Source organism: Schistocerca gregaria, chromosome 1, assembly GCF_023897955.1.
Source record: "Schistocerca gregaria isolate iqSchGreg1 chromosome 1, iqSchGreg1.2, whole genome shotgun sequence".
Lineage (NCBI taxonomy): Eukaryota > Metazoa > Arthropoda > Insecta > Orthoptera > Acrididae > Schistocerca > Schistocerca gregaria.
Genome location: NC_064920.1, coordinates 998,290,213 through 998,315,927, shown reverse-complemented (window position 1 = coordinate 998,315,927; position 25,715 = coordinate 998,290,213). Strand labels below are relative to the sequence as shown.

The following is a 25,715-nucleotide window of genomic DNA, read 5'->3' as shown; positions in this document are numbered from 1 at the left end:
GTCATCAAAAGTCTCCTCCCTCGGGCACCTCGACCACCTATATTGTCTTGCCTTCCAAAGGTTCCCAAGAACACTCCTCTAACCCCCATCGTGAGCACCATTTCATCACTTACTTACAGACTCGCGAAACATCTGGCCACCCTCCTAACCCCCCCCCCCCCCCCCCCCGCACTTTGGTCACTGTGGGCACCACATCAGGAATACAGCCGACTTCATCACTCGAACTGAATGCCTACGTCTTAGAGAAGGGGTGTCTGTGGTCAGCTTTGATGTAGTGTCATTGTTCACGAGCATTCCCATTAAAGAAAAAATGTTCAAATGTGTGTGAAGTCTTATGGGACTTAACTGCTATCAGTCCCTAAGCTTACACACTACTTAACCTAAATTATCCTAAGGACAAACACACACACCCATGCTCGAGGGAGGACTCGAATCTCCGCCTAGACCAGCTGCACAGTCCATAACTTCAGCGCCCTAGACCGCTCGGCTAACTCCGCGCGGCCATTCCTATTAAAGACTTTACAGATCTTCTCTCCTGCTTATTTGAAGACAGTGTTGTGACTATGGCGTCATCGTATTTCTTGTATGATGGAGAATATTTCAACCAGATGGACGGCGTTGTGATAGGAAGCCCATTAGCACCAGTTGTAGCCAATCTGTTCACTGAGTGCTTTGAAAACCCTGGGCACGGCTCCTGAGAAGCCTAGTTGCTTTTATCGTTACGTCGACGACACGTTCGTTGTCTGGTCTCATGGCCGTGAAAACGTGGGAGAATTCTTGGTCCACATCGACAACATCCATGACAACATCAAGTTCACGATGGAGACGGAGACAGATGGTGCCTTGACGTTCCTTGATGTCCTCGTCCGCCGCAAGGCAAATGGGTGTCGCAGCCACAGCGTTTACCGGAAACCCACCCTCACAGACCGATATCTGCACACTAACAGCCATCGCCATACGTCGCAGAAAAGTTCTATTATGAGGACCTTAGATCATCGAGCTGAAACCGTCTCAGATCCTGAAAACTTGGCAGAGGAACTGAGCCACTTACGGAAAGTATTCAAGGAAAACGGCTACAACAACTACCAGATTTCTCAAGCCATCTTTCCAAAAATACGGTAGCAGAAAGACTCCGAGGAGGACTCGAAGTACAGTAGTTGGCGTTCTTGCGGTTCTGTGGCTCAGTAACAGGAAAGATAAACCGCGTCCTAAAGGTGCACAAAATAGATCTGATCTTCAGGGCTCCAGACATCTCTTGAGGCCTGTGGAAGACGACGTAGGCCTCACAACGCCAGGAGTATATGAAAGACTATGTGGATGTGGACTGTTCTGTATCGGACAGACTGTGCGTACCATTGAACAGTGCAGTGTAGAACACGAGAGATGTTTCTGTCTACGGTACCCACAGAAAGCAGCGGTACCACAGCCTGCATTAGAAACGGTCATCGTATTCCATTCGATGAGACATCTATTATCACACAAACAGTTTCTGGGATAGCGTAATAAATGAAGCGATCGAAATAAAAATTTGTGACAACACGCTCAACAAAGACGGCGGCCAGCAGCTAAGCACGGATTGGGACCTGCCCATGGGAAGGTTGAAGCAACGCAGACATTACCACGTATGGTGCCGGACCGGGTACAAGTGACGTCACGGAAGGCAGCGCGGCTATATAAGGACGGCAGCAGCAACCAGAAGTCAGTCACCGCTTGACATTGGCTGGGGAGTAATCGGACGAAAGCTCGTGGATTTAAACTACTCGACGCGGCTGGAAGCCCAAGAAACATATTATGTTTTATATAATTTAGAACAAGTACTGAGGCGATACCTGATGTATTTTCATTTTGTGATTTTTTATTTTACCTTTCCTTTTTGAGCAAACACCGCTTTCTAGTGCTATATGTTTAATCTGTATTGTTTCCTTTTCCTTCTACAACAAAATCCCTCTGTTTCACACTACGAAATCAACAATTTTCGAATTAAACATTGACAATTTCAGTTTTACTATAAATACTGTTTAGTTTTAAGTAACAACCAGGAGGATAACTTTAGAGGACAAAAATGTTCCTCAGGTTTCGCAGCGTTTATATATCTTCACTCGGTTTCTAGACGGTTCACCGCTTCCGGTTACTTGGGGAGTTCAGTAAGACAATGCTCGCATATGTGAACAAAGGGATCGTCATGATGTAGCGCCTGATAGATATGCAAAACACCTAATGTACAGGTAATGCGGGTACGACTTTAACTGACCAAAGATACTAGGGAAACTATTACAGCTTACGCATACTTATGATAGTCTACGCTACCTTACGGCATTTTTACAGCTCTGCTCACACTGAATCTGGCCTGGCCAAAGAACCGCTCGTCTGCGCTCCTGCCCATCGCTCCGAGTCCAGTGGCGAGTGAAACTGAGGAATGAGGGGGAAGAGGAAAATGACGGCTACAGCCGGACCCTCTAGAGCTAGACAGCCGCCTTGTGAGGCACCACGAAGTTCGATGACAAGACTACTCGTCTTAAATTAGATTTACGTTCTCCTTCACGAATACTATGGCGCCTGCACACTTGTTCAAAAATGGTAAGTGGGCAAGCCGCATCGTTGCATTCCGAATGCAAATTGCTATACATTTCGCGTTCGACGGTCAAGAACGCTGTTTATCACGACTGGTATCGTGAATGGCACACATCCCAGCATTACAAAGGCAGCCCCTGCCAGCCATACAAACGTGTCTTCTCAGCTGTGGCTCACATCCTCGATGCTTGGTAGACATCATGTGACCTCACTCACCCGCGTGACGCTGGATACAGGTGTTACCCCGCCAACGTATACAGTTTGAACACCATCGCTTCTCGACACTGTGATCATGACTTCGGTGGTGGTGCATCTGAAACACGTCATACTGGCGTGTACAACGCACTTGGCCGCACAGGCGGTCTTGTACAAAAAAACTGGTTCCGAAGGGCTATTCCCACCCTACAAATGTAATTTACATTACATCTACTGTTCGATATATATAGGTATTTTCTCACGAACTATTTAAAAGACGCCGATGTTCGCTTTGGCTATTATCTCGTCCTCCCATAGAACCAGTCCGATTAGAAAACTGAGACGTCTGTTTGACTTTTCACTTTTCTTAAAGCATTTATTTTTGTAAATGATGCCTTTATCCATATTTTAACTATAAGTTGCTGTAGATATCATTTTCCTCTGGAAGGGGAGCGGTTCGAACCCTGGGTCGTAAGTTTGTGTTTTCTAATTTGCATTACGAGCTTCTCTTCGTACTTCATAGGGTTGTCATTATTTTACTATGAGAATTGAACTAATGTAAACTTGGCACTGTGTTAACTACTACTGGATATCTGGTGTTCGCTCTTTAGTGTTTTTGTTTTACGTTAAGAACTTATTTTTGTCTTCAAATTAACTTTAACTGTTCTCACTTTTGTAACGACTGCTGACTGTCCTGTCTTTGCTGCTTAATGCCATAGATAAATAAATAATAATAACAAATTTTTTTTTTCATTTCAAGTCTAGCACTATGATAAACTGAAAAACTGTAACTGGCACGTCATAATAACACCAGCCCGGGGACGATTGGATGCATCTCAGAGTAGCACTTGCAACCTACGCCTCGGTTATTTGCTGCATGTATTCCAGTCTCAGTCTTCCTGTATAGTTTTTGTCATTCCCTGATGTCTTAACTTATTTCCTATCACCTTGTCCCTTCTTCTTGTCAGTGATTTCCACATACCCTTTCTTCTCCGATCTGCACAGGCCCTCCTCATTCTTTACCTCATCAGTACATTCTCAACATTCGTCTGTAGCACCAAATCTCAAATGCGTCGATTCTCTTCTGTCCCGGTTTTCCCACAGTCCATGCACACTTAAGTGCCTTTATTTGCACACATCATTGCCTCTGTTGTACAGTTAATTTGACAGCAGTTAACCTTAATAAGATTAATGTTTAAAACAAAGCAACTAACACCTTCTCATCACAAAATACTATTTTAATACAATAACCTATGCCCCTCTATCAGGAGTTACCTCAAGGTCTACTTCCTGGATGCTAGTTGATAATACAAATAACGAGGGCAAATGTTCAATATTGTAAGTGGTCTTTTTTCACAAAATGCGTTTTCAGTGCTGTTGTGTTCTCGGTACTGTGCCACACGTCCCTAGACTTGTACCAGGTGTCAAGTCGTGAAGAAAATGTTTGAAACATCCATAACTAGATGGTGCCTGGTAATGGAAAGGTGAGGAAGGTACCTGTTCCGCAAGATTTACACAAAATTGTTGAGTAAGCCAAAGTTACGAACCGCTTCCATGTTGTACCAGTGCACACAACTGACGTCTTTCATCTTAAAGATGCTGCTGAAACATTGTTGTCAGCGCAGTCATGTAAAATCATCAGATGCAGAATGATCGAAGTGTGTCGTACCCCTCCATCTCAAACATCTATTAAAAATCCTTATACTGAAACACATAAATGGAAAAATGTTGATGTCTTCAAAAGTGGAAAGACCGTGTTGACCTACGCCATGCCGTACTTCCTCTGAAAGACTAGCTATGTTTGTAGGACCCAAAACATCACCTGTTGATGTTGCGATTTCTTCCTCAACAGCACATGGAATTCCCCAATAAACAATGTATTCTGACCCCAAGACTGGTGTTATATAACAAGCAGAAAGCTATACTGAATGACTTTTTCATGAATGTAATTTCATTATTCGCTTCTAAAAGTTTAAAATAGGTCAGGAATGTTTCCCTTACTGCAGTTCCACTAACTAAGCCATTGCTAATGTATTTCTGTGCTAATATTGCCACAAACAAAACGTAGTCCCTCAATATTAAAGGCACTTGAAAAACTTGCTTAATGGCTCCCAGAACCGGACAGTTCTGTAGCATAGCAGTCAGAATATTCGTAATTAATTAGTTATGTTTCAGATTAGCTTTTCGGGGGGGGGGGGGGGTTGAGGAGGTGAGCAAGGGAAGTCTGTGTTATCACACAATTGTATATTATCAGAATACCATCTCAATGTTTCATATACAATTAAGTACAAAAATAGATACATTGTTTATCGATGCGCCAGAAAAATTTGAGATACTGCGCTTATAACCTTCGACATTACAAGTCTTCAAATAAAACATTGACAGGCGAACTTTTACGCGCACGCGCTAGTTTGTGTGTGTGTGTGTGTGTGTGTGTGTGTGTGTGTCACCACTTTGAATGACTCTACTATCATCGCTAACATTCATGGGCAAACTAATGACCGGCCTTCTGGCAGAAGTTGAAATGTTTCACATCATCTGTAGCAGCTAAGAGAGCCAACGAAAATTTTTGTCTGCTCTGATAGTCTACGAATTTAGAGTATCCCTTATCGACTTATTTCTCATAAATATTGACTGGTCTTCAGAAATTCCCTCTACTCCAAAGTAACAGAAATTAAATATAAATCTCAAAAATTGTTCCCTCTGAAAGCATTGCACAATAAAGCCCAATTTTTAAAATATCGTACTTAGATAGTAGGGCCTTAATCACTATTATGGTGAACTTTGGATTCAGCTAACTGCCTAATTAATACAGTAATTATTTTTAAAACTGTGTCCCATAAGCATAATGCCATAAATAATATAAAGGTTTGAGTTTAGGGACATTTTACACAAAATTTAAAAATTGAATCAGCTTAGTAACCCGTTCCAGCGTTCAACATAAAGTAAGTGTTATAATTCGGTTGGTTCCAGAGATACAAAACTGATACCTCTCCCAGAATCTGCAAACTCCATTTTCCGTATGGTCATTATGTTTTATGGTCCTGATCAGAGGACTGGTTCGTCACTGGTCAGTGAGCAGCAGAGTTCTGCTCTAGTAGAACTGGTGAAGTATCTTACTCTCATTCTTCCGAAAGTTAACGTTCAGAGTGAGACAGAATACATACTATTTGCTCCTAGTTATCTCATCAGTAATGATCACGATAGAAAATTTGAAAATTTCTGACAGTTAAATCTTTCTTTCGGCGCACCATTCCTAATTATAACAGGAACTGAGGGATATGATTCTGATACATCCGCCCCACACCCTACTGTGGCTTTTGTGTACAGAAATATTTTATATTTTAAGTGCACTTCATCAAGTTAATCGTATTTAGGACTATAACGCAGGTTAAAGAACGTGTACTTTCTATTTGAGGACTGAGAGAACTGATGACTCGTGCGTAAGATGGATTCTCAGCTGGTAGCATTAGTGTTGATATTTTTCTTATGGGCGAATGCTACGAAAATGCTGCCCACATGAAGCGCCACAGCTCTCACCGAAATCTAATCTGCATCACTAATACTGAAAGATGAAATCACTACAAGTGTCGTCGGGTTTCAGTACAAGTAAACGAAGTGTTTGTCATACTGCATACGCTGGTAATAGCATTCTTGGGTTACAAATTAGACGTTAAGTAGTTGTGAGAGAGAGAAATTATAAATCAAGACTCATGATGATTAAACAGTGGGATTACAATATGGAACATTGTAGGGTGTTGCAGTGGATCTGAGAAAAAAAGGTAAAAAATCCTAGTAAAATCACTTACTGAGCGTAAGTCCAGTTTCCACAGTTTAACAAAATACACGTATATCCTCCTAGCTGAATATTATTTTTATATATGCATGTTATCCCAAAGAAAAATCTTTCGTAGTTACATTATTCAAAATAGACTTTTACACACATAAAGTTGTCACTACTCCGCGTAGGAGAGTTTACTGTGCCATTTTTTCCCTATTTCTGGAAGTTATCCTCTTGCCCGAAGAAGAGCGGAAGGGTATTTGCACTGAGCTGTTACCAGTATTGCCAATAGAAGTTCAGAGATAATTCAGTTGTCCTTCATTAGATACTAAAAGTTACTTTAGAACAAGTGTTTCTATCTTTGAGATGACACACACTCATTTACTCTTTTTTGAAAGAGTGAAGTCAGGAGGAACGATAAACTGCTCGCAGTATCGTCGCTTTCTCATCGTGCGATAAAAGCAAGAAAAAGTGGCTGCTACGCGGAAGTTGCCGTCGTATGGCACACTCGAGAGGCGTACTTTAGTTTTTGCTGTTCGCACTAGACGACACCCTTGAGCCATCATGCTTTTAATTATGTAAGCAACTTGTTGCAGGCCCTTTGACACCAAAGAAACTGACATTCTGAAAAAGAAAATGATAGTGGGCTTCCCTTTCACACATTGCGTTGTACACGTCTGTAGAGGACAAGCATAGCTCGAAACGAAGCGTGCACACCGCGATGTTACAATGTAGAAAATAATGATCGAACACCAAAGCCAACTACAATTAACAACCAGAGGCAAATCGTTACATTCGTCATTCGACGTTAAACTTTGATTTGCGTCTTGTATCTTTCTCCTTTCCTTCAAATCGTCATATTCTCTTGCGTTCAGAATCCATACAGACTGGCAGATAACGAAGACACCAGAGAAACATTCATCTCTCATTCAGTCTGCTCTCTACATCTGACAATGCCATGTTAATTATTTCGTCTCAAGACAATGAAGATAATTAACATGTTCAACAGTTTGCTGGACATATTCCATATTAGTTAAGCCATTGCACTATGACACTGACACATTCGTGTTTTCACTGTAAAATCCTTCGGCCCGGCTCACAACGTTTCCTGCTATGATGTTTTTTGCATCTTTCTTACAATTATTACCTTCGCAAATTTTCATATTTTCTTTGTTATTCACTTTCGTGGTACATTTCTATCATTTTTTTAAATTATTAACTGCGATTATTCGCTACGCAGTATAAATAGTTCATATGTAACATTTTCTGTAAGCTATGCTATATTACTGCTGTAAACTGCTCTTTCATTTCTTAATATTACACGTTTAGCAGTGCAGCTTCTGTGGCTGTGGCGCTCTAGCGGCTGGAGCACTACTCTCAGGATCTGGAGTCCTGGTTTCAGTCCTGGGTTGGAGCGGGGAGTTTTGCTTCACCTAGTTTGCTATCAGACTGAGTCCTGGGCATCTTTCTCCGCGACGGATGTGGGGGGAGGGGGAGGGCGAATAAATTGTCACCTAGAGAGGACGAGGTGGTGGGCTCAACATGCTCACCTCCCTAGTCCTAGAGTCCTAGTGCTACAGGGGACGAAAGTCCCCACTCTACCTGAATCCAGGCCGCAGCCTTTTCAGGGTTTGAGCGCCACACACTTTAGCTCCTACCTTTTAATAGCACATCCGAGGCGCGATTTGTGCTAGTGAATAATCTGTATAGTTTAATATTATCCTGTAATTGCTCCTTCACTAAACAAAAGCTAAAAAATATAAATTTCGTAGTCGTTGACTTTTACACACAGCATGTTTTTTTACAGATATACAGGTGAGTAAGAAAGTTCCTGATCTTGAAACTATGAAGCATGCTTTTTACAGATATTTAGATTTGTAGGAAAGCTCCTCAACTTGAAAATATCAATATGACAATAACTTTATTTTGCAACTCTTCCATTTGGTCCGTGTTTGCATGGAAAAGCGACAATATGGGAATTGTGAATCCGCCTTGATGCAAACAAATTTGTTGTTTGTTTACTTATTTATTCCCCCAAACTAGTTTCAGCGACCAATATCGCCATCATCAGTGGGTTCTTTAAATCTTATTAACTGTATGTTATGACATGTTTTTAAGATCTGTTGTCGCTGTTTGCGGCATATTTTCTGTGCTTTTTGTGTTGCCGTTTCTCTCTGCGTACATTATGTCATCTGGAAGTACGTAGGGCAGCGTGAAGCTATTCTAGACAGAGGAAAGTTCACACACGAGCACAGGAAGATGCCATAATGTTTTGGATCATAAATAAAGTGGGAAAGATTTTGCTTTTCAGTGTCTAGAATTACAGGCACGCCCTCTAACGAACTTGCAGATGATATGATGTATGCCGAGAAAAACGGCAAAAGAAAGAGGCACAGAAAATACACTACTAGCCATTAAAATTGCTTCACCATGACGATGACGTGCTACAGACGCGAAATTTAACCTACAGGAAGAAGATGCCGTGATATGCAAATGATTAGCTTTTCAGAGCATTCCCACAAGGTTGGCGCCGGTGGCGACACCTACAACGTGCTGACATTAGGACCGTTACCAACTGATTTCTCATACACAAACAGTAGTCGACCTGCGTTGCCTGGTGAAACATTGTTCTGATGCCTCGTGTAAGGAGGAGAAATGCGTACCATCATGTTTCCGACTTTGATAAAGGTCGGATTGTAGCCTATCGCGATTGCAGTTTATCGTATCGCGGCTTTGCTGCTCGCGTTGGTCGACATCCGATGACTGTTAGCAGAATATGGAATCGGTGGTTTCAGGAGGGTAACACGGAACGCCGTGCTGGATCCCAACGGCCTTGTATCACTAGCAGTCGAGATGACAGGCATCTAATCCGCATGGCTGCATTGGTTCGTGCAGCCAGGTCTCTATCCCTGAGTCAACAGATGAGGACGTTTGCAAGACAACAACCATCTGCACGAACAGTTCGACGACGTTTGCAGCAGCATGGACTATCAGCTCGGAGACCATGACTGCGGTTACCCTTGACGCTGCATCACAGACAGGAGCGCCTGCGATGGTGTACTCAACGACGAACCTGGGTGCATGAAGGGCAAAACGTAATTTTTTCGGATGAATCCAGGTTCTGTTTACTTCATCATGATGGTCGCATCCATGTTTGGTGACATCGCGGTCAACGCACATTGTAAGCGTGTATTCGTCATCGCCATACTGGCGTATCACCCAGCGTGATGGTATGGGGTGCAACTGGTTACACGTCTGGGTCATCTCTTGTTCGCATCGACGGCACTTTGAACAGTGGACGTTACATTTCAGATGTGTTACGACCAGTGGCTCTACTCTTCATTCGATCCCTGCGAAACCCTACATTTCAGCAGGATAATACACGACCGAATCTTGCAGGTCCTGTACGGGCCTTTCTGGATACAGAAAATGTTCAACTGCTGCCCTGGGCAGCACATTCTCCAGATCTCTCACCAATTGAAGACGTCTGGTCAATGGTGGCCGAGCAGCTGGCTCGTCACAATACGCCAGTCGCTACTCTTGATGGACTGTGGTATCGTGTTGAAGCTGCATGGGCAGTTGTACCTGTACACGCCATCCAAACTCTGTTTGACTTATGCAGAGTAATAATCATATCTATTTGTAGGTTGGTTAGTTCCTCCACGTACATGTGGCAAGAGCAATCCATTAATGCTGATTTTCCCCTGGGCAGCAGACTAGGAGTTGAAATGTGGTCGCATGGACGCAAAATGGGTACTGTATACCGAAAGGCGTAGTCAACTTAGTGGTACAGTTACGACTGTGCAGCAAACATCAGGCAGTAAATTATGTGACGTGTTTTCTGGCAGACTTTCGACGCAGAGAATAAACAACCAACCCACTAATGTGTGCACTTACTAAGGTAACACACATACAGACATCAGCACTTACGCCCGGTACACCATGTATCTCATCACTAATAGCAAGGTGATCTTGACATCAATATGGATCTATTTGGAACTGTAAAGATATCGTAGGTTAACAATAAATAAACTAGCTCCACTCTGCAGTTATGGCGTTACACGTTTTACGCAATGACGCTTGTAATAACACAGCTGTACTCTGAGGCTATATTATTAATTGTTATTGTTATGTATATGGGTGTGTTCCCACCATTCACCACGACAGATAATGGTGATGAAGCTTCGTTACTGGATTTCGGCATGAAGTAAGAATTTCTTTAATGCTAAGATGCTTCGAAAACAAACAAGAAATTCAGTAGCACTCATACCACCAGTTTTCTACTATGCTCCACGCCACCCCCAAAGTTTCGCCACTTAAGTGTTAATTGAATCCTGCGCAAAAAGTAATTATAAGCACAGACAGTTGTGCGTGACGCCTACCGCGTTATAAGACCGCCGCTATGGTTGCGGAAGCTGGGCGAAAAACAAATTCCGGTGTCTTTCTTCGTGACTGACTGAAAATGTTTCGTGGTGAGCTGCTAATTGTCTAATTATGATTGTCATCGTTTCCGCTGCTTGTAATTATACTGTCTATAGTATCAGACTGCTGTGGGGCAAGGCGTCGAACATCTTCACTGTCGTAAAAGGCTCATTCCCGACAGGGCAGAGTTCGTTAGGAGTAGGTAACAGTGGTGCATATCAACTGTTATAAATTCTTCGATTTTATCATAAAGTAAGGGATGTTGTGCGAAACGGGACTATTTATGTCAGTTGTCAGTATTTTAAAACGTTCTTTTCGCAGGTTATACTCCGATTGTTGGTACTATGAAAGCTATGAACAATAACAGTCGAAGGTCTAATTTACAATATAGTTTTGTTCTCAGTTCAATTATCAGGATGTCTGTATCTTTCCTTGCGAATTTCTATTTAAGAGAGGATTGACAGTCGTTTGTGGCGTTTTTGAACAGATGCAAAGCTTTTTGAATCTCATGCCAAACGTCCACCCATACGATAGTGAAAATACTCGCCTTTCTCTTCAGTTGCGTGTTATAGTGTTAAAAGGCCGCAGTTCATCATTTATAATTTACTGGTTTCATAGATGTCGACTCATTAATCATAAGAAACAGAGTCAATTATTACGTGATTACTTTGTAAAGAAACCTTCAAATAGCTCATTTGCGTTTTAACGTTACATGGCCAACATTTTGTCAGCCTGAAATTGCTAACAGAACTGTATTAGAAGACGATAGTACATGGACGTGTGGTTCGGAAGAGAGTTGAGGGCGAGCTGTCCATTTCTTCCGAAATGCCCCTACACAGAAACAGCAGTTTATGCATCATTTATGGTCTCTGATGTCTTCATTATTCTTGACTTTTGCCCATGCATGACGTCGTGATGAAAGACTGTCAGACTATTTTAAAACTCGGCCAGCCACAGCTAAAATAGGTATACATGGTTGCTTGACACTCCATACAGTGAAATGTTGTTTAAATTACAGCTGCTAAAACTATGACAATGAAACAGAATGAAATGTCCTATGTTCCGCTGTAGCTATATTTATTTCTTCAGGTCACTTATAAACACACACAACCGGTTTCGCAACTATTGAGGTATCTCTTCTGGTGTCAATTCCAACGACAGTAAGAGAACTGGAAATATTTGAAAACATCACCTTCGACACGGCTCTAGCAAAGTTAAACTGTTTCTAACATTTGCAAATCGTAATGTTACTCTATTCGTCACAAGCCCTGCTGAGTGTGTGTAATATTGCGAAGTTGTGGCGTGTCGGTCAGAAGCTAAGGAGACTTCTCTTCACTAGGAGTCTTCTCACTGGCTCTTCGGAGAACTTCAATGTATGGTAGCACTGCTTTTCCTTGACAGTGATTGGTCGAAACGCTTGAGGCAGAAGCCCCAATGTCGCTGATAGCGGAGTTGGGTGGTTGAGTGTCCGAAGTGTGCTGTTCCCTGAGGTTACGCTGAGGTTCATGATTATTAGTATCTGGAGGTGAAGTGTGTAAAATTCCAAGAACAGTTGTACTAAGCATTGGCACTGACTTCAAGATCATGAAGTGTGATCAGCGTTATTACTAACAAGTGTGACTGACTTACGAAATAGGCAGTTATGTAGAATGTTGTGTACTACGAGTATTTTGTGTGTTTAATTTTAACACTGCTGTGGGAAAAATTAGAGCGTTAATTGAAGGACGACATCCCTTGAAGTTACGTGCTCTTTACTGAAAAGCAGAACTGTGTTTTCCTACAATAACAAGAGTGAGCTGACAAGAATTACGTGATACCTACTAATATCATGTAGGACGTTCTTTTACCCAGCGTAATGCATAAACTGGATGTGACATGGACTCAACAAGTCGTTGGAAGTCCCCTACGAAAATATTGACCCATGCTACCTCTATAGCTGTCCGTAATTTCGGAAGTGTTGCCGCTACAGGTTTTTGTGCACGAATTGGCCTCTCTATTACGTCCAATAAATGTTCGATGGGATTCATGTAGGGCCATATGGGTCGCCAAATCATTCGCTCTAACTGTTCAGATTGTTCTTCAAATAATCGCGGACAACTGCGGTCCGGTGAAATGATCCTTTGTCATCCATATAAATTCCATCGTTGTTTATAAAGTCCATGAATGGCTGCAAACAGTCTCCAAGTAGCTGAATATAATAATTCCCAGTCAATGATCGGTTCAGTTGGACCACAAGAGCCAGTCCATTCCATGTAACTCAGTTTCCTGAATCCTTTTCACAAGTATCTCCTGAATGCAAATGACAGCTCCGTCAATGCACTGCCCTTTTATACCTTGTTTACCGGTACGCGATACTATCTCATGACATCCAGCGCCTGAATGTAGCTGCAGCATCACTTCATAAAAGGAAGTATGACCGAGCATGTACTTTTGTTGCGAGCGGGACAGTCAGGCCTAACAGACGCAAGGTGAACTATAGGATACTGTAATATGTACTTGGTGCTGTACACATTCAGCTGCAGACCACACGTGTACAACCGGGCTGTTATCCCAACCACCAGGGCATAGATTATACAGCAGAAGTGTGGTATGCTTTTATCGCTACGTGGATGACACATTTGTTACCTAACCCCAAGGATGGGGAAAATTGGGAAAGGTATTGGCTCACCTGCACGACATTCATGTCTACATCAAATTCCAGGTGGAGGTGGAGGTAGATGGCGTGTTGGCTTTTATGCTCTCCTCCGTCGAAAATCCAATGGGTAACTGAGATATAGAGCACATAAGAGACCCATCCACACGGACCGATATCTGCACTCTCTCGGCCAACACCATTCGAATAAGGATCACAGTATTATGAAGACCTTAGTCCTCTGTTTTGACGCTGAAAATCTGCCACAAGATCTAAGGGGAGTATTAAATTCTATCGTGAGTGTGGCTATGATCACTGCTAATTTCGCAGGTCACATCAGGCGACGCGTAAAAGCAAAACACCTCGGAACAGTTCCTGAAGAGGCACAGACTTACATCAGTGTTCAGTCCTTCCACCCTCTGGAAAGTAAGGGAAGTTATGAGGTCTGAACAAGAAGATATAGTACTCAGAACTCCTGATGCGTACGGTACATGTGAGATTCATTGCACTATGGTGTGGTAACAGTACGCACCATACAACAATTTTCGACATAGTGTGAGAAATGTTTAGGGCTACATTGTCCCCAAAAAAACAGCCACGGTGGAACATCAGTTAGAAGATGGACATCGAACCGCATTCGACACCACCTCATTACGAGGACCAACGGCTTTTTCGGATAGTGTAATAAAACAAGGTAATGAAGTTAAAATCTAGGAAATAAATTCAAAAAAGATGGTGCCAACACCTTAGTATTTTGTAGGATCCTGTAACAGCGAGATTTTACATCTACTCCTACATCTACATTTATACTCCGCAAGCCACCCAACAGTGTGTGGCGGAGGGCACTTTACGTGCCACTATCATTACCTTCCTTTCCTGTTCCAGTCGCGTATGGTTCGCGGGAAGAACGACTGCCGAAAAGCCTCCGTGCGCGCTCGAATCTCTGTAATTTTACATTCGTGATTTCCTCGGGAGGTATAGGTAGGGGGAAGCAATATATTCGATACCTCATCCAGAAACGCACCGTATCGAAACCTGGACAGGAAGCTACACCGCGATGCAGAGCGCCTCTCTTGCAGAGTCTGCCACTTGAGTTGGCTAAACATCTCCGAAACGCTATCACACTTACCAAATAACCCTGTGACAAAACGCGCTGCTCCTCTTTGGATGTTATCTATGTCCTCTGTCAACCCGACCTAGTACGGGTCCCACACTGATGAGCAATACTCAAGTATAGATCGAACGAGTGTTTTGGAAGCCACCTCCTTTTTTGATGGACTACATTTTCTAAAGACTCTCCCAATGAATCTCAACCTGGCACCCGGCTTACTAACAATTAATTTTATATGATCATTCCACTTCAAATCGTTCCGTACGCATACTCCCAGATATTTTTCAGAACTAACTGCTACCAGTGTTTGTTCCACAGTCATATAATCATATAATAAAGGATCCTTCTTTCTATGTATTCGCAATACATTACATTTGTCTATGTTAAGGGTCAGTTGCCACTCCCTGCACCAAGTGCCTATCCGCTGCAGATCTTCCTTCATTTCGCTGCAATTTTCTAATGCTGCAACTTCTCTGTACACTACAGCTTCATCCGCGAAAAGCCGCATGGAACTTCTGACACTATCTACTAGGTCATTTACATATATTGTGAAAAGCAATGGTCCCATAACACTCCCTGTGGCACGCCAGAGGTTACTTTAACGTCTGTAGACGTCTCTCCATTGAGAACAACACGCTCTATTCTGTTTCTGAAAACTCTTCAATCCAGCCACACAACTGGTCTGATATTCCGTAGGCTCTTACTTTGTTTATCAGGCTACAGTGCGGATCTGTATCGAACGCCTCCCGGAAGTCAAGGAAAATGGCATCTGCGTGGGAGCCTGTATCTAATATTTTCTGGGTCGGGTATGAATATCATGTTATTTGGTGACGAGCTGAGACCTGGTAAAGATCACGGCAGGCATCGCGGCTCTATAAAGATGAGACCATTGACTACATGACAGACACCACTTCATAATGGATAAGATATTAAATAAAGGGAAATATTTGGCAGAAAAGCGAAGTTGCTCTCGATTGACGCTGTTGGCACACTCTTCGAGAACAGGTACTGAAGAAATACCGTGGAAATTCTGCTGCTTCCTTCAAAAATTTTGCGCAAGGATTGCGAGATTTAAAAACGACAGATTTCAGGGCAGATAAAACCGTATTGTTAGTCATTTGTTCCTTACCGGTATACGAATGAATGAAATAATGGAGAAATTCCTTAATATTGGTATGTAGCATCTTGCTTCATGCACTGTACAGTGCTTTCCGGAGCACATGTCCAGATGTGAATGTTGGCATAGTTAATAACGGCACCAGTTTGTAAAATGTATTTCAAAAGTTAGTCAGTCTGATCAACGGTCATTTATCGACAATTGAAGCTCGAGAATAGTGACAAGAGTAGAGACGACAGATTGTGCACCTTACTACAGAGTTACTACGATGGGATTGAAATCATTTGATTTTATGGTTTCGGACAGTCATCATCGTTTTCATGCACGGAGCAACTGGACAGTATTTCGTCTTTCCGAAAGCACATTTCTTTGGCAGCTGTTGTAACCTTCTACGCAGCTCGTGTGGTCGAAATATCAGAGCAGAGCCAACAACCGCGCTCTTCATCCTCCCAATTGTGAAATACCACGATATACGCACCCACCCCTAGTATCGTTCATCTATGGGGAATCACGAAAGGATCTCTTCACCAGCCTGAGCTTCTCCTCCATCTAGGACCATAAGTATCCAGTCACAGGCCGCCACCGAATTTCCGCGTGTTCCTAATCTCACAGCATGTGATATTCGGCTAGCTCAAGTAGACGAATAGGGCCACAAGTGAACTACGTAGCGAGGGAAAATTTATGGTTATTATGGTTGAAGTGGCCTCCAGCATACATTTAAACGACATTGGTCCCCAGTACAACGGTCTCTTGAGAAGCTGGGCAACAGTAGCTCATGTAATCGTCTCTTTAGACACTACAGGAGGTCAGGGTAACAGTTTCACCAGAATCGAAGTATTTTCTGTAGATGTTAGACGCAACAGTCCAAGTAAAATTCAAGTCCAGGATTAAATTTCCCATCCTTTGCCCTTTGCGAGCAGTTTACGTACAAATTTATTTTAGGCTGCGGTCATTCTTCGTGCTTTTATTACACAAACAGACAGTATTTAATATAAGAATACCACAATAATATGTCCCATACCGTCCCATTCATCTAGGAGAAAAGCTCTACTTCTTCTGCATGGAAGTTATCGTATCTGCTGACCAGTGAAATTAGAACACTATCAACGTGGCTTGCGACAAAGGTAGACTTGTTATGATGCGTACAAGACGTTGAGATATGAAAATGGGATTTCAGAGCAACCGCCCAAAGTAGGTAGGGATGACGCCATTTACATTCTGTGTAACTATCCCTCTACGTTTGTCAATAAAATTTGGCATAACTTTACCTACCACTCTATGAAAGTCTACATATTACCAAAACTATGTACACACGAACTGTTATTCGACTTAAACTTCTATGCTAACAATTGACTAAACAGAACCTAATTTGAACTGAAATATACCTGATCTGAATGCAGCTTGTCTTTATGTTAAATGCGCAGCTGAAGTAAAAACAATTACCTGGCGCTAATGAAAATTATCACTTACCTCTCGTTTTGACAAAATTGTTGCAGATTTCTCAAAAGCACAACAGCAAACAGCAAGCAGGCAGCGGCTCAGCTAGTTTTCTGTTTGTAAATAGACATTCAAAATGTTGCGTGTGGTAAAGCGTGAGGAGAGAAAATATTCCTCTGAAATCATATCTCAAGGCAAAGATTTTAGAATGAAGTACGTATTAAAAAAGACAGAGTAATACTTCGCGTGATATTCACACATAACATGAGTCTGAACAATACTAAGATTAATAATGTGAACAATGTTGAAAAAGAATTTCTGCAATAATCAAACAGCATAGTCAGTTAATATGTTAATTCACGGCCGTCCGGAGTGGCCGAGCGGTTCTAGGCGCTACAGTCTGGAACCACGCGACCACGACGGTCGCAGGTTCGAATCCAGCCTCTGTCATGGATGTGTGTGATGTCCTTAGGTTATTTAGGTTTAAGTAGTTCTAAAATCTAGGGGACTGGTGACCGCAGAAGTTAAGTCCCATATATGCTCAGAGCCATTTGAACCATTTCTTTGTTAAACTATGACTCAGGGAAGTGGGTTGGTCTTTCTCTCAGTTCCGAGCAAGTTAACTAGCTGACAATAATCATTCCTAGCTGCGCAAGGCTGGAGCCTTTTCTCAAACTTCTTCTCTTCGGAAACAATAACATTATTTAGAATATATATTCCTTTCAGTTTCAATGCACATATCATACTCATCCTTGCTGTCCTTTACTACATTCTTTAAATCACAGGTCAACACAGCACTGTTGAATTCGTCCATCACCTACTTCAACTAAAAATGTATCAGACTGCGCAGGGCCATAAACTGTGCCACAACAAGACCAAAAATTGTTTAACAGTTAAGTAACTTGCACTCTCTCTTCTCTAACTTGCACATCGATGACATATAAAAGTCAAAACGACATGACTGCCTTACATCTGTAAATCAGGAAACATTATGCTGCACGATTCTCATTCAGTATGAAGAAATATCTACCAGTCTGCCTTCGAATTACTTACAGAAAGCGGCAAGATCTTGGTCTACCGAGACAGCGGTTTATCGTTCTCCCATTGATCGGAATCCCATTAGTATAGTGCGGCTATGGAAGCACTGAGTTCAGGAAGGTCAAAATCGACGACTTGCTGGATCCAAGAGGCTCGACGTAACCAGCGCCTGAAAGGACACATTACCCGCTCAGCCATTCAGGATTGTAGAGTGACGTAAAGTTACGGGCTTCTTTGCAGCAAGACGAGTAGTATCCACATGTACAGTGTGAGGACGTGTGGAGCACCACTGACTGTCCGCACGATGTCCATTGGTCTCGGTTCCTTGACTGAGGCACCAGTGATATGTGTAATTTGCAATTGAATTAGTCGCAGGCGAAGGAACTGTAATACAATGAAAACTAGAATCCAGTATTCCTTCATTTATTAATCCATTTTACTCGTTTCGGCATTAGCCGTCATCAGAATCCTGGTTCAGATAGGAATCATAAGATTACATAGTAACAGTAAGATTACATATTTACAGTTACTTGCAATGAACGTGAGCAGAATAAGTCTGCTCACATCCTTTCAAAGTTTGCTTGTTTAATAAACACAGTCATACACACATAACGGAGATTAGCCATCAATAATGTCCACGTTGGTGGAATGATCACAGTTCAACACGTCTTCCAGTTCTCGACTACACTTATTGTGTACTAATGCGTTTAAACGATTTCCATCAAGTCACGAGTGCTTCCTAAACATGGAGAGTCACAAATGTCAAAACAATCCTCCTTAAACCGAGAAAACCATTTTCTTGCCGTGCTCTGTCCAATGGCAGTATTCCCATACGTAGCGCAAATGTTTCTAGCTACCTCAGCTGTCACCACTCCTCTATTGGCTCTGAGCTCTATGGGACTTAACTTCTGAGGTCATCAGTCCCCTAGAATTTAGAACTACTTAAACCTAACTAACCTAAGGGCATCGACACACCCATGCCCGAGGCAGGATTCTAACCTGCGAGCGTAGCAGTCGCGCGGTTCTAGACTGAAGTGCCTAGAACCGCTCAAACAGAATAATATGTTGGAAATGTTCCAATTTCTCCTCTTGGCAGTCCATTTTCTAGCGGCTATAATTCGACTCACTATCTTCAAATGACAAAATCCCAATTTGTAAACTCAGATAGCAATAGTGAACTTTAACAAATAAAAAGTGACCATATATATATGAAGCCGTAGCAAACGCATTATCAACATGCAAAACAAAAACGCTACGAACTTATGGAGTAACTGAACATAATTACGTATTCTTAGTACTATAGCGTATACCCACAACAAGGCCGACCGGTGTGGCCGAGGGTTCTAGGCGCTTCAGTCTGAAACTGCGCTACCGCTACGGTCGCAGGCTCGAATCCTGCCTCGAGCATGGATGTGTGTGATGTCCCTAGGTTAGTTAGGTTTAAGTAGTTCTAAGTTCTTGGGGACTGATGACCTCAGATGTTAAGTCCGATAGTGCTCAGAGCCATTTTGAACCCACAACAAGTAAAATTATATGCGATCCTTCCTGATGTGAGTTAGCGAGCATTTTGCTCTGATTAAATTATGTGGCCGAAAGGGTCAGCCTTCATGAATTCTGAAACGAACATTTTCTCCACTAGATGGGCAAACCGTCTTTGTGCCTAATGAGGCCTAAGCGATGTAGTGTGCGAGTGAGACAGACAAGCACCTACGTCATAGGGAAACCCTTTGTGGCCGAGGAGACAGCAGTGTTAATGTGGCGGACCTAAGACCGCCTATAAAGGGAAATATTTATAGAAACTATAAAATTACTGTGTCTTGATTCCTTGTAATACTGGAGAATTATGATCTGCTATTCTCCATGAACTTTCATGGTAATCCGAATAAAACTTGAATATTGATCATATGTATAATAGTTTGAGATTTACTGTTAAAGTAGAATTAACAAGTTTTGCAACAAAGATCTGAATGCTAAAATTTGAACGTTTTGGTTGATCTTAACGATCGACATTTCATATAGAAGAGCATCATCAAATCACATGTAAATTTCAACTCTATAACTTTATTTCTTTAAAAGATGTAGCAAATTTAAATTATTTAAATTATTAGTGTTTTCAGTTAAGCATCAGATCATCAGTTCCTTCACAAAAAAACACATTGAACGACGACAGCACGACACCCTATTGAATCTTTAGGTTATAGAATATTTGTTGTATAGTTTAGTGGATAATAGTTACTTTTGCTCTTTATTTATTTATCAGAAAGCACATTGGTGCATGGCTACTGGCCCTGACATTCAGAGCAAAGAAGGAAATTGTATTGGTTTTATATAAAAGAATTTAACGTTTTTTTATGCAATGGATATCATTGTCACTTTATTTAAACATGAACTTGGTCAAGCTTTGATTATTTAAATAAGGTTAAATGTAAAGTAATGTAGAATAAGCTGTAGCCAATCAGATGGCGGCTTCAGGAAAGGAAACTGCGCTAGTCAGTTGAGCGAAGATATTCGGCGAGCAGGAAACGCGGTCGGAGACGGGCAGAGGACAGTTCTGGTCTAGACGCCAAAGAGTACAGTTCGGATGGAGGCACCAAAGAGCACAGTGCTATTCTAGACATCAAAGGACGCAGTTCGGATGGAGATGCGAAAGCGGAAGTTAAGTCTTTAAGCAGCTAGAAAAGTGAAACGACTTAGAAAATTTCGCGTTGTGTGGCATCGCGGGACTTACAGGGTGTTTCAAAAATGACCGGTTTGACGTTGTCAAAGGTTTCAGGTAATTTCATTCAGAGACTACGCCATATTATTGCTACGCATGGTGGATATGTAGAAAATATCGTACTATAGAGTTTCCCAGACCGCAGCGCCATCTGTTGTTGACAACTGTAACTACTGCAATTTCGAAAGTTTGTCTGCCTGAAAATGTACTGTTGTCCCAAGCATATTGCAACAAACGGTGTATTTCTATCGCTGCTCGTTTAGTTTGTATTGCCGTTTCAAATATACCGGTCATTTTTGAAACACCCTGTAGTTTCTGAGCGGTGAGCAGCCGTGGGCCTGATGTGAACTCAAACTTTTCGTGTAATTAGGGAGATGGAGTACTGGACTTGTGTTTCGCGATGAGATTGTGAATGACCGAACTGTATTAAATAAACTCCTGGAAATTGAAATAAGAACACCGTGAATTCATTGTCCCAGGAAGGGAAAACTTTATTGACACATTCCTGGGGTCAGATACATCACATGATCACACTGACAGAACCACAGGCACATAGACACAGGCAACAGAGCATGCACAATGTCGGCACTAGTACAGTGTATATCCACCTTTCGCAGCAATGCAGGCTGCTATTCTCCCATGGAGACGATCGTAGAGAGGCTGGATGTAGTCCTGTGGAACGGGTTGCCATGCCATTTCCACCTGGCGCCTCAGTTGGACCAGCGTTCGTGCTGGACGTGCAGACCGCGTGAGATGACGCTTCATCCAGTCCCAAACATGCTCAATGGGGGACAGATCCGGAGATCTTGCTGGCCAGGGTAGTTGACTTACACCTTCTAGAGCACGTTGGGTGGCACGGGATACATGCGGACGTGCATTGTCCTGTTGGAACAGCAAGTTCCCTTGCCGGTCTAGGAATGGTAGAACGATGGGTTCGATGACGGTTTGGATGTACCGTGCACTATTCAGTGTCCCCTCGACGATCACCAGAGGTGTACGGCCAGTGTAGGAGATCGCCCCCACACCATGATGCCAGGTGTTGGCCATGTGTGCCTCGGTCGTATGCAGTCCTGACTGTGGCGCCCACCTGCACGGCGCCAAACACGAATACGACCATCATTGGCACCAAGGCAGAAGCGACTCTCATCGCTGAAGACGTCACGTCTCCATTCGTCCCTCCATTCACGCCTATAGCGACACCACTGGAGGCGGGCTGCACGATGTTGGAGCGTGAGCGGAAGACGGCCTAACGGTGTGCGGGACCGTAGCCCAGCTTCATGGAGACGGTTGCGAATGATCCTCGCCGATACCCCAGGAGCAACAGTGTCCCTAATTTGTTGGGAAGTGGCGGTGCGGTCCCCTACGCTACTGCGTAGGACCCTACGGTCTTGGCGTGCATCCGTGCGTCGCTGTGGTCCGGCCCCAGGTCGACGGGCACGTGCACCTTCCGCCGACCACTGGCGACAACATCGATGTACTGTTACTGTGGACACCTCACGCCGCACGTGTTGAGCAATTCGGCGGTACGTCCACCTGGCCTCCCGCATGCCCACTATACGCCCTCGCTCAAAGTCCGTCAACTGCACATACGGTTCACGCCCACGCTGTCGCGGCATGCTACCAGTGTTAAAGACTGCGATGGAGCTCCGTATGCCACGGCAAACTGGCTGACACTGACGGCGGCGGTGCACAAATGCTGCGCAGCTGGCGCCATTCGACGGCCAACACCGCGGTTCCTGGTGTGTCCGCTGTGCCGTGCGTGTGATCATTGCTTGTACAGCCCTCTCGCAGTGTCCGGAGCAAGTATGGTGGGTCTGACACACCGGTGTCAATGTGTTCTTTTTTCCATTTCCAGGAGTGTAGATATGAGCTCGAGTGTAACAGTAACTCTGAATACGACCACTTTCGCTATTAGTTTGCTTTATGAATCAACATTATTCTAACAAAATCGCAACTGTGTGGTCTACATCATTTATGGGTCGTTAATTTAGTTCCCGATATTGTATGTTAGCTTAACTTGGTATTTCGCAAACTTGCCATCAGCCAGACAATTTAACCAAAGGGTCACAATTGTCTAATTTAGGGCTTGTAATGCGACTCGTGCGGTCCAAACCGTAGACCAGTTTGAGCCAAGACATTTCGACGAAGAGGAACCGCATGTGAGCCCGAACATCTTTGGGATGTTAGCTCGCACTGATATGGTGTGATTAATGGTGGGCAGTGTGTTTGGCAGCTGGTCGTCAGCGTAGCAGACACGGAGGCCGTTGGCTGCGGCTGCAGAGCTCCCACCTGAGCTGCGGCCTCGCGTTGACGGCGTCCACGAGCTGCAGCTCGGCGTGCCGGCCGCAGCCGCGGCTGGACAGGTGCAGCCACTCCGAGGTTCCGTCTCTCGCCGCCAGGCGCGCCCACAGCTCGCTCCACGCCTCCGCCGGCCCGCCGCGGTTCGTGCACCACGCATCACCGGCTGCCTCCTGCTGGCCCTCCTCTCTGTGTACAAAGCGTACTAGTAAGTGCTGTGCCTCGCAGTTACCACTGAAACTCTCCTAGCCCTAAGGGTAAAGCACTATAAACCATAACAGATTTCTTACGTCGTAGCACACACAGTGCTGTCCGTTATCTCAACCGGTACTACACATTAGCATAATGACTAAAGCGCCGGTAATAAATAAATTCCGCACGTGCAGTCTGTTGGAAGCTAACGGCATTGGTGCAATGGTAACACCGGTTCCCATCGTATTACCGAAGTGTTGTTGGGCTGGCCTAGAACTTGGATGGGTGACCGTCCGTGACTGCCGAGCACTGTTGGCAAGTGGTGCGCACTCAGCACTTGAGGGGACAATTGACGAGCTGCTTGACTGAGAAGTAGCGACTCCAATCACGAAAACTGAAAACGGCTGGGAGAGGTATCTGCTGATGACATGCTCCTCCAACCTCCATCCAGTGACACCTTCTGTGTGGATGATACGGCGGTCGGTCGGTACCGTTGGGCCTCCCGAGACCTGTCCGGTCGGAGGGACGGAGAGGAGAGAGGGAGAGAGAGACTGTTAGAAAATCGACATGAGAGATCAGGAATCTGGTGTGTTCTTGATATACAAATTGTGTAACAAAACTAATGAGATTGACTTTTTTATCTACCAAAACATTTATTTTCTTCGGGCATCAATTCTGTACCCGTCAAAGTAGTTCCCCTCGGCAGCTATATATAGGCGGAGTCGTTCCCAGTGTTGGTATCAGCGCTGAAACGCTTCTGCTGGCTGGGCATTTAACATATCGGTCACATTCTTTTGAATCTTCTATAGAGTAGCAAAATGACGTCCTTTTAATACATTTTTCAGTTTCAGGAATGGAAAAGTTTTACAAGGACTCAAATCAGAAGAATGGGGATGGGAGGGTGGGGGTGGGGCTCTGGAAATGAAGGAGTGCCTTTCGAGGCCAGAAATTCCTTGATGGAAGTGGCCGTGTGGCTTGGGGGTGTTGTCATGATGCAACATCCACTCGATTCACACGCATCCTGAGCCTTTCAGGGACATCTTTGTAGAGCACTTGGTTGATTCAAAGAATGCTGTCGGAGGGCCATCGGCAACTGAGCATTATACCAGAAGTTGAAAATATCGTTGGTTGACAGTTGGTCCTGGAGGAACAAATTCTTTATGCTAATAAAAAACCGAATATGTATTGTTCTGATCTTTGATTCGCTCATTCGAGCTTTTTCCGGTAGAGAAGAGGTCCGAGTGTGCCATCCTCACCACACCGCTTTGTCTCAGGACAGTACACAGAAATCCAGGATTCCTTGTCACCTATGATCATACGACGGAACCATTCGTGATCATTGGTAATCTTATCAAAGAGATCAACGAACACGTTTCTTCGATTTTCCTGCCCAGTTTTGAGATTTTTTGGCACCATTTTGGCACAGACCTTCCGTATGTGCAAAACTTCGGTCAAAATTTTATGTCCAAAGAAAGTGCTTAAGGTTAGCCGGTCACCCATCACCCTTGTTGTTAAAAGTCAGTTTGACCTCAGAAGAGCAAGCACACGTTCAACGTTTAAATCTGTTTTTGATGTTGAAGGTCTCCGTGAGAGAGGTTCATCATCAACGTTTTCTCGGCCTTTAAAAATTATTTTCGACAGCAGAAAACTTGTGGTCTTGATACGGAATGTTCCCCATAGGCCTGTTTCAACTTTTCAAAGGTCACATTCACGATTTCCTCAAGTTCAACATGAAACTTTGTGGCATAAAGTCATTTTGAGTCCTGCTGTCCCCTTTTCGTAACACACAACAAAAACACAGTTTCACTGATGGAACTCTCAAAAATACGGAGCTGAAATTCAGACTGAGTATCTGTAAGGGTTGAAGACACCTGTCAAAATAAATACAACGAGAAAGCGTTGCCAGATTGCTCACAGTGTTGTCAGTCTGATTACTTTTCTTACACATTTCGTCTGTAAGATACGATATCAGGTAAAGGCCGAATATTATATAAATTACGTAACAAGAATTTATACCTATACAGGGTTCCTGAAGAAACTGCCAATGTTATAATTGAAGAATTTGAAATTAGAGAACGGTTTATGCGTAAGTATAATTGGTAGGCTGTTTCCATGACTGTATGTTTATCATACGCTTATAAATAAAAACACGACGTAATCAATAACTAACATTTCAGATTTTTATTTATAAGGCGTTTCGGAGCT

The 25,715-nt window shown here is 43.3% G+C and overlaps 1 protein-coding gene across 2 annotated transcripts in view; it reads right to left on the bottom strand.

The window, feature by feature from the left end:
• The window catches only part of LOC126278510 (uncharacterized), a 78,452-nt gene that overhangs the window by 14,104 nt on the left and 38,633 nt on the right, over positions 1-25,715 (bottom strand). For both annotated transcript variants that reach the window (XM_049978686.1, XM_049978679.1), the window contains exon 3: positions 23,310-23,507. In XM_049978686.1, the coding sequence (XP_049834643.1) occupies positions 23,310-23,507 (198 nt within the window). The remainder of the gene's footprint in view (positions 1-23,309; positions 23,508-25,715) is intronic.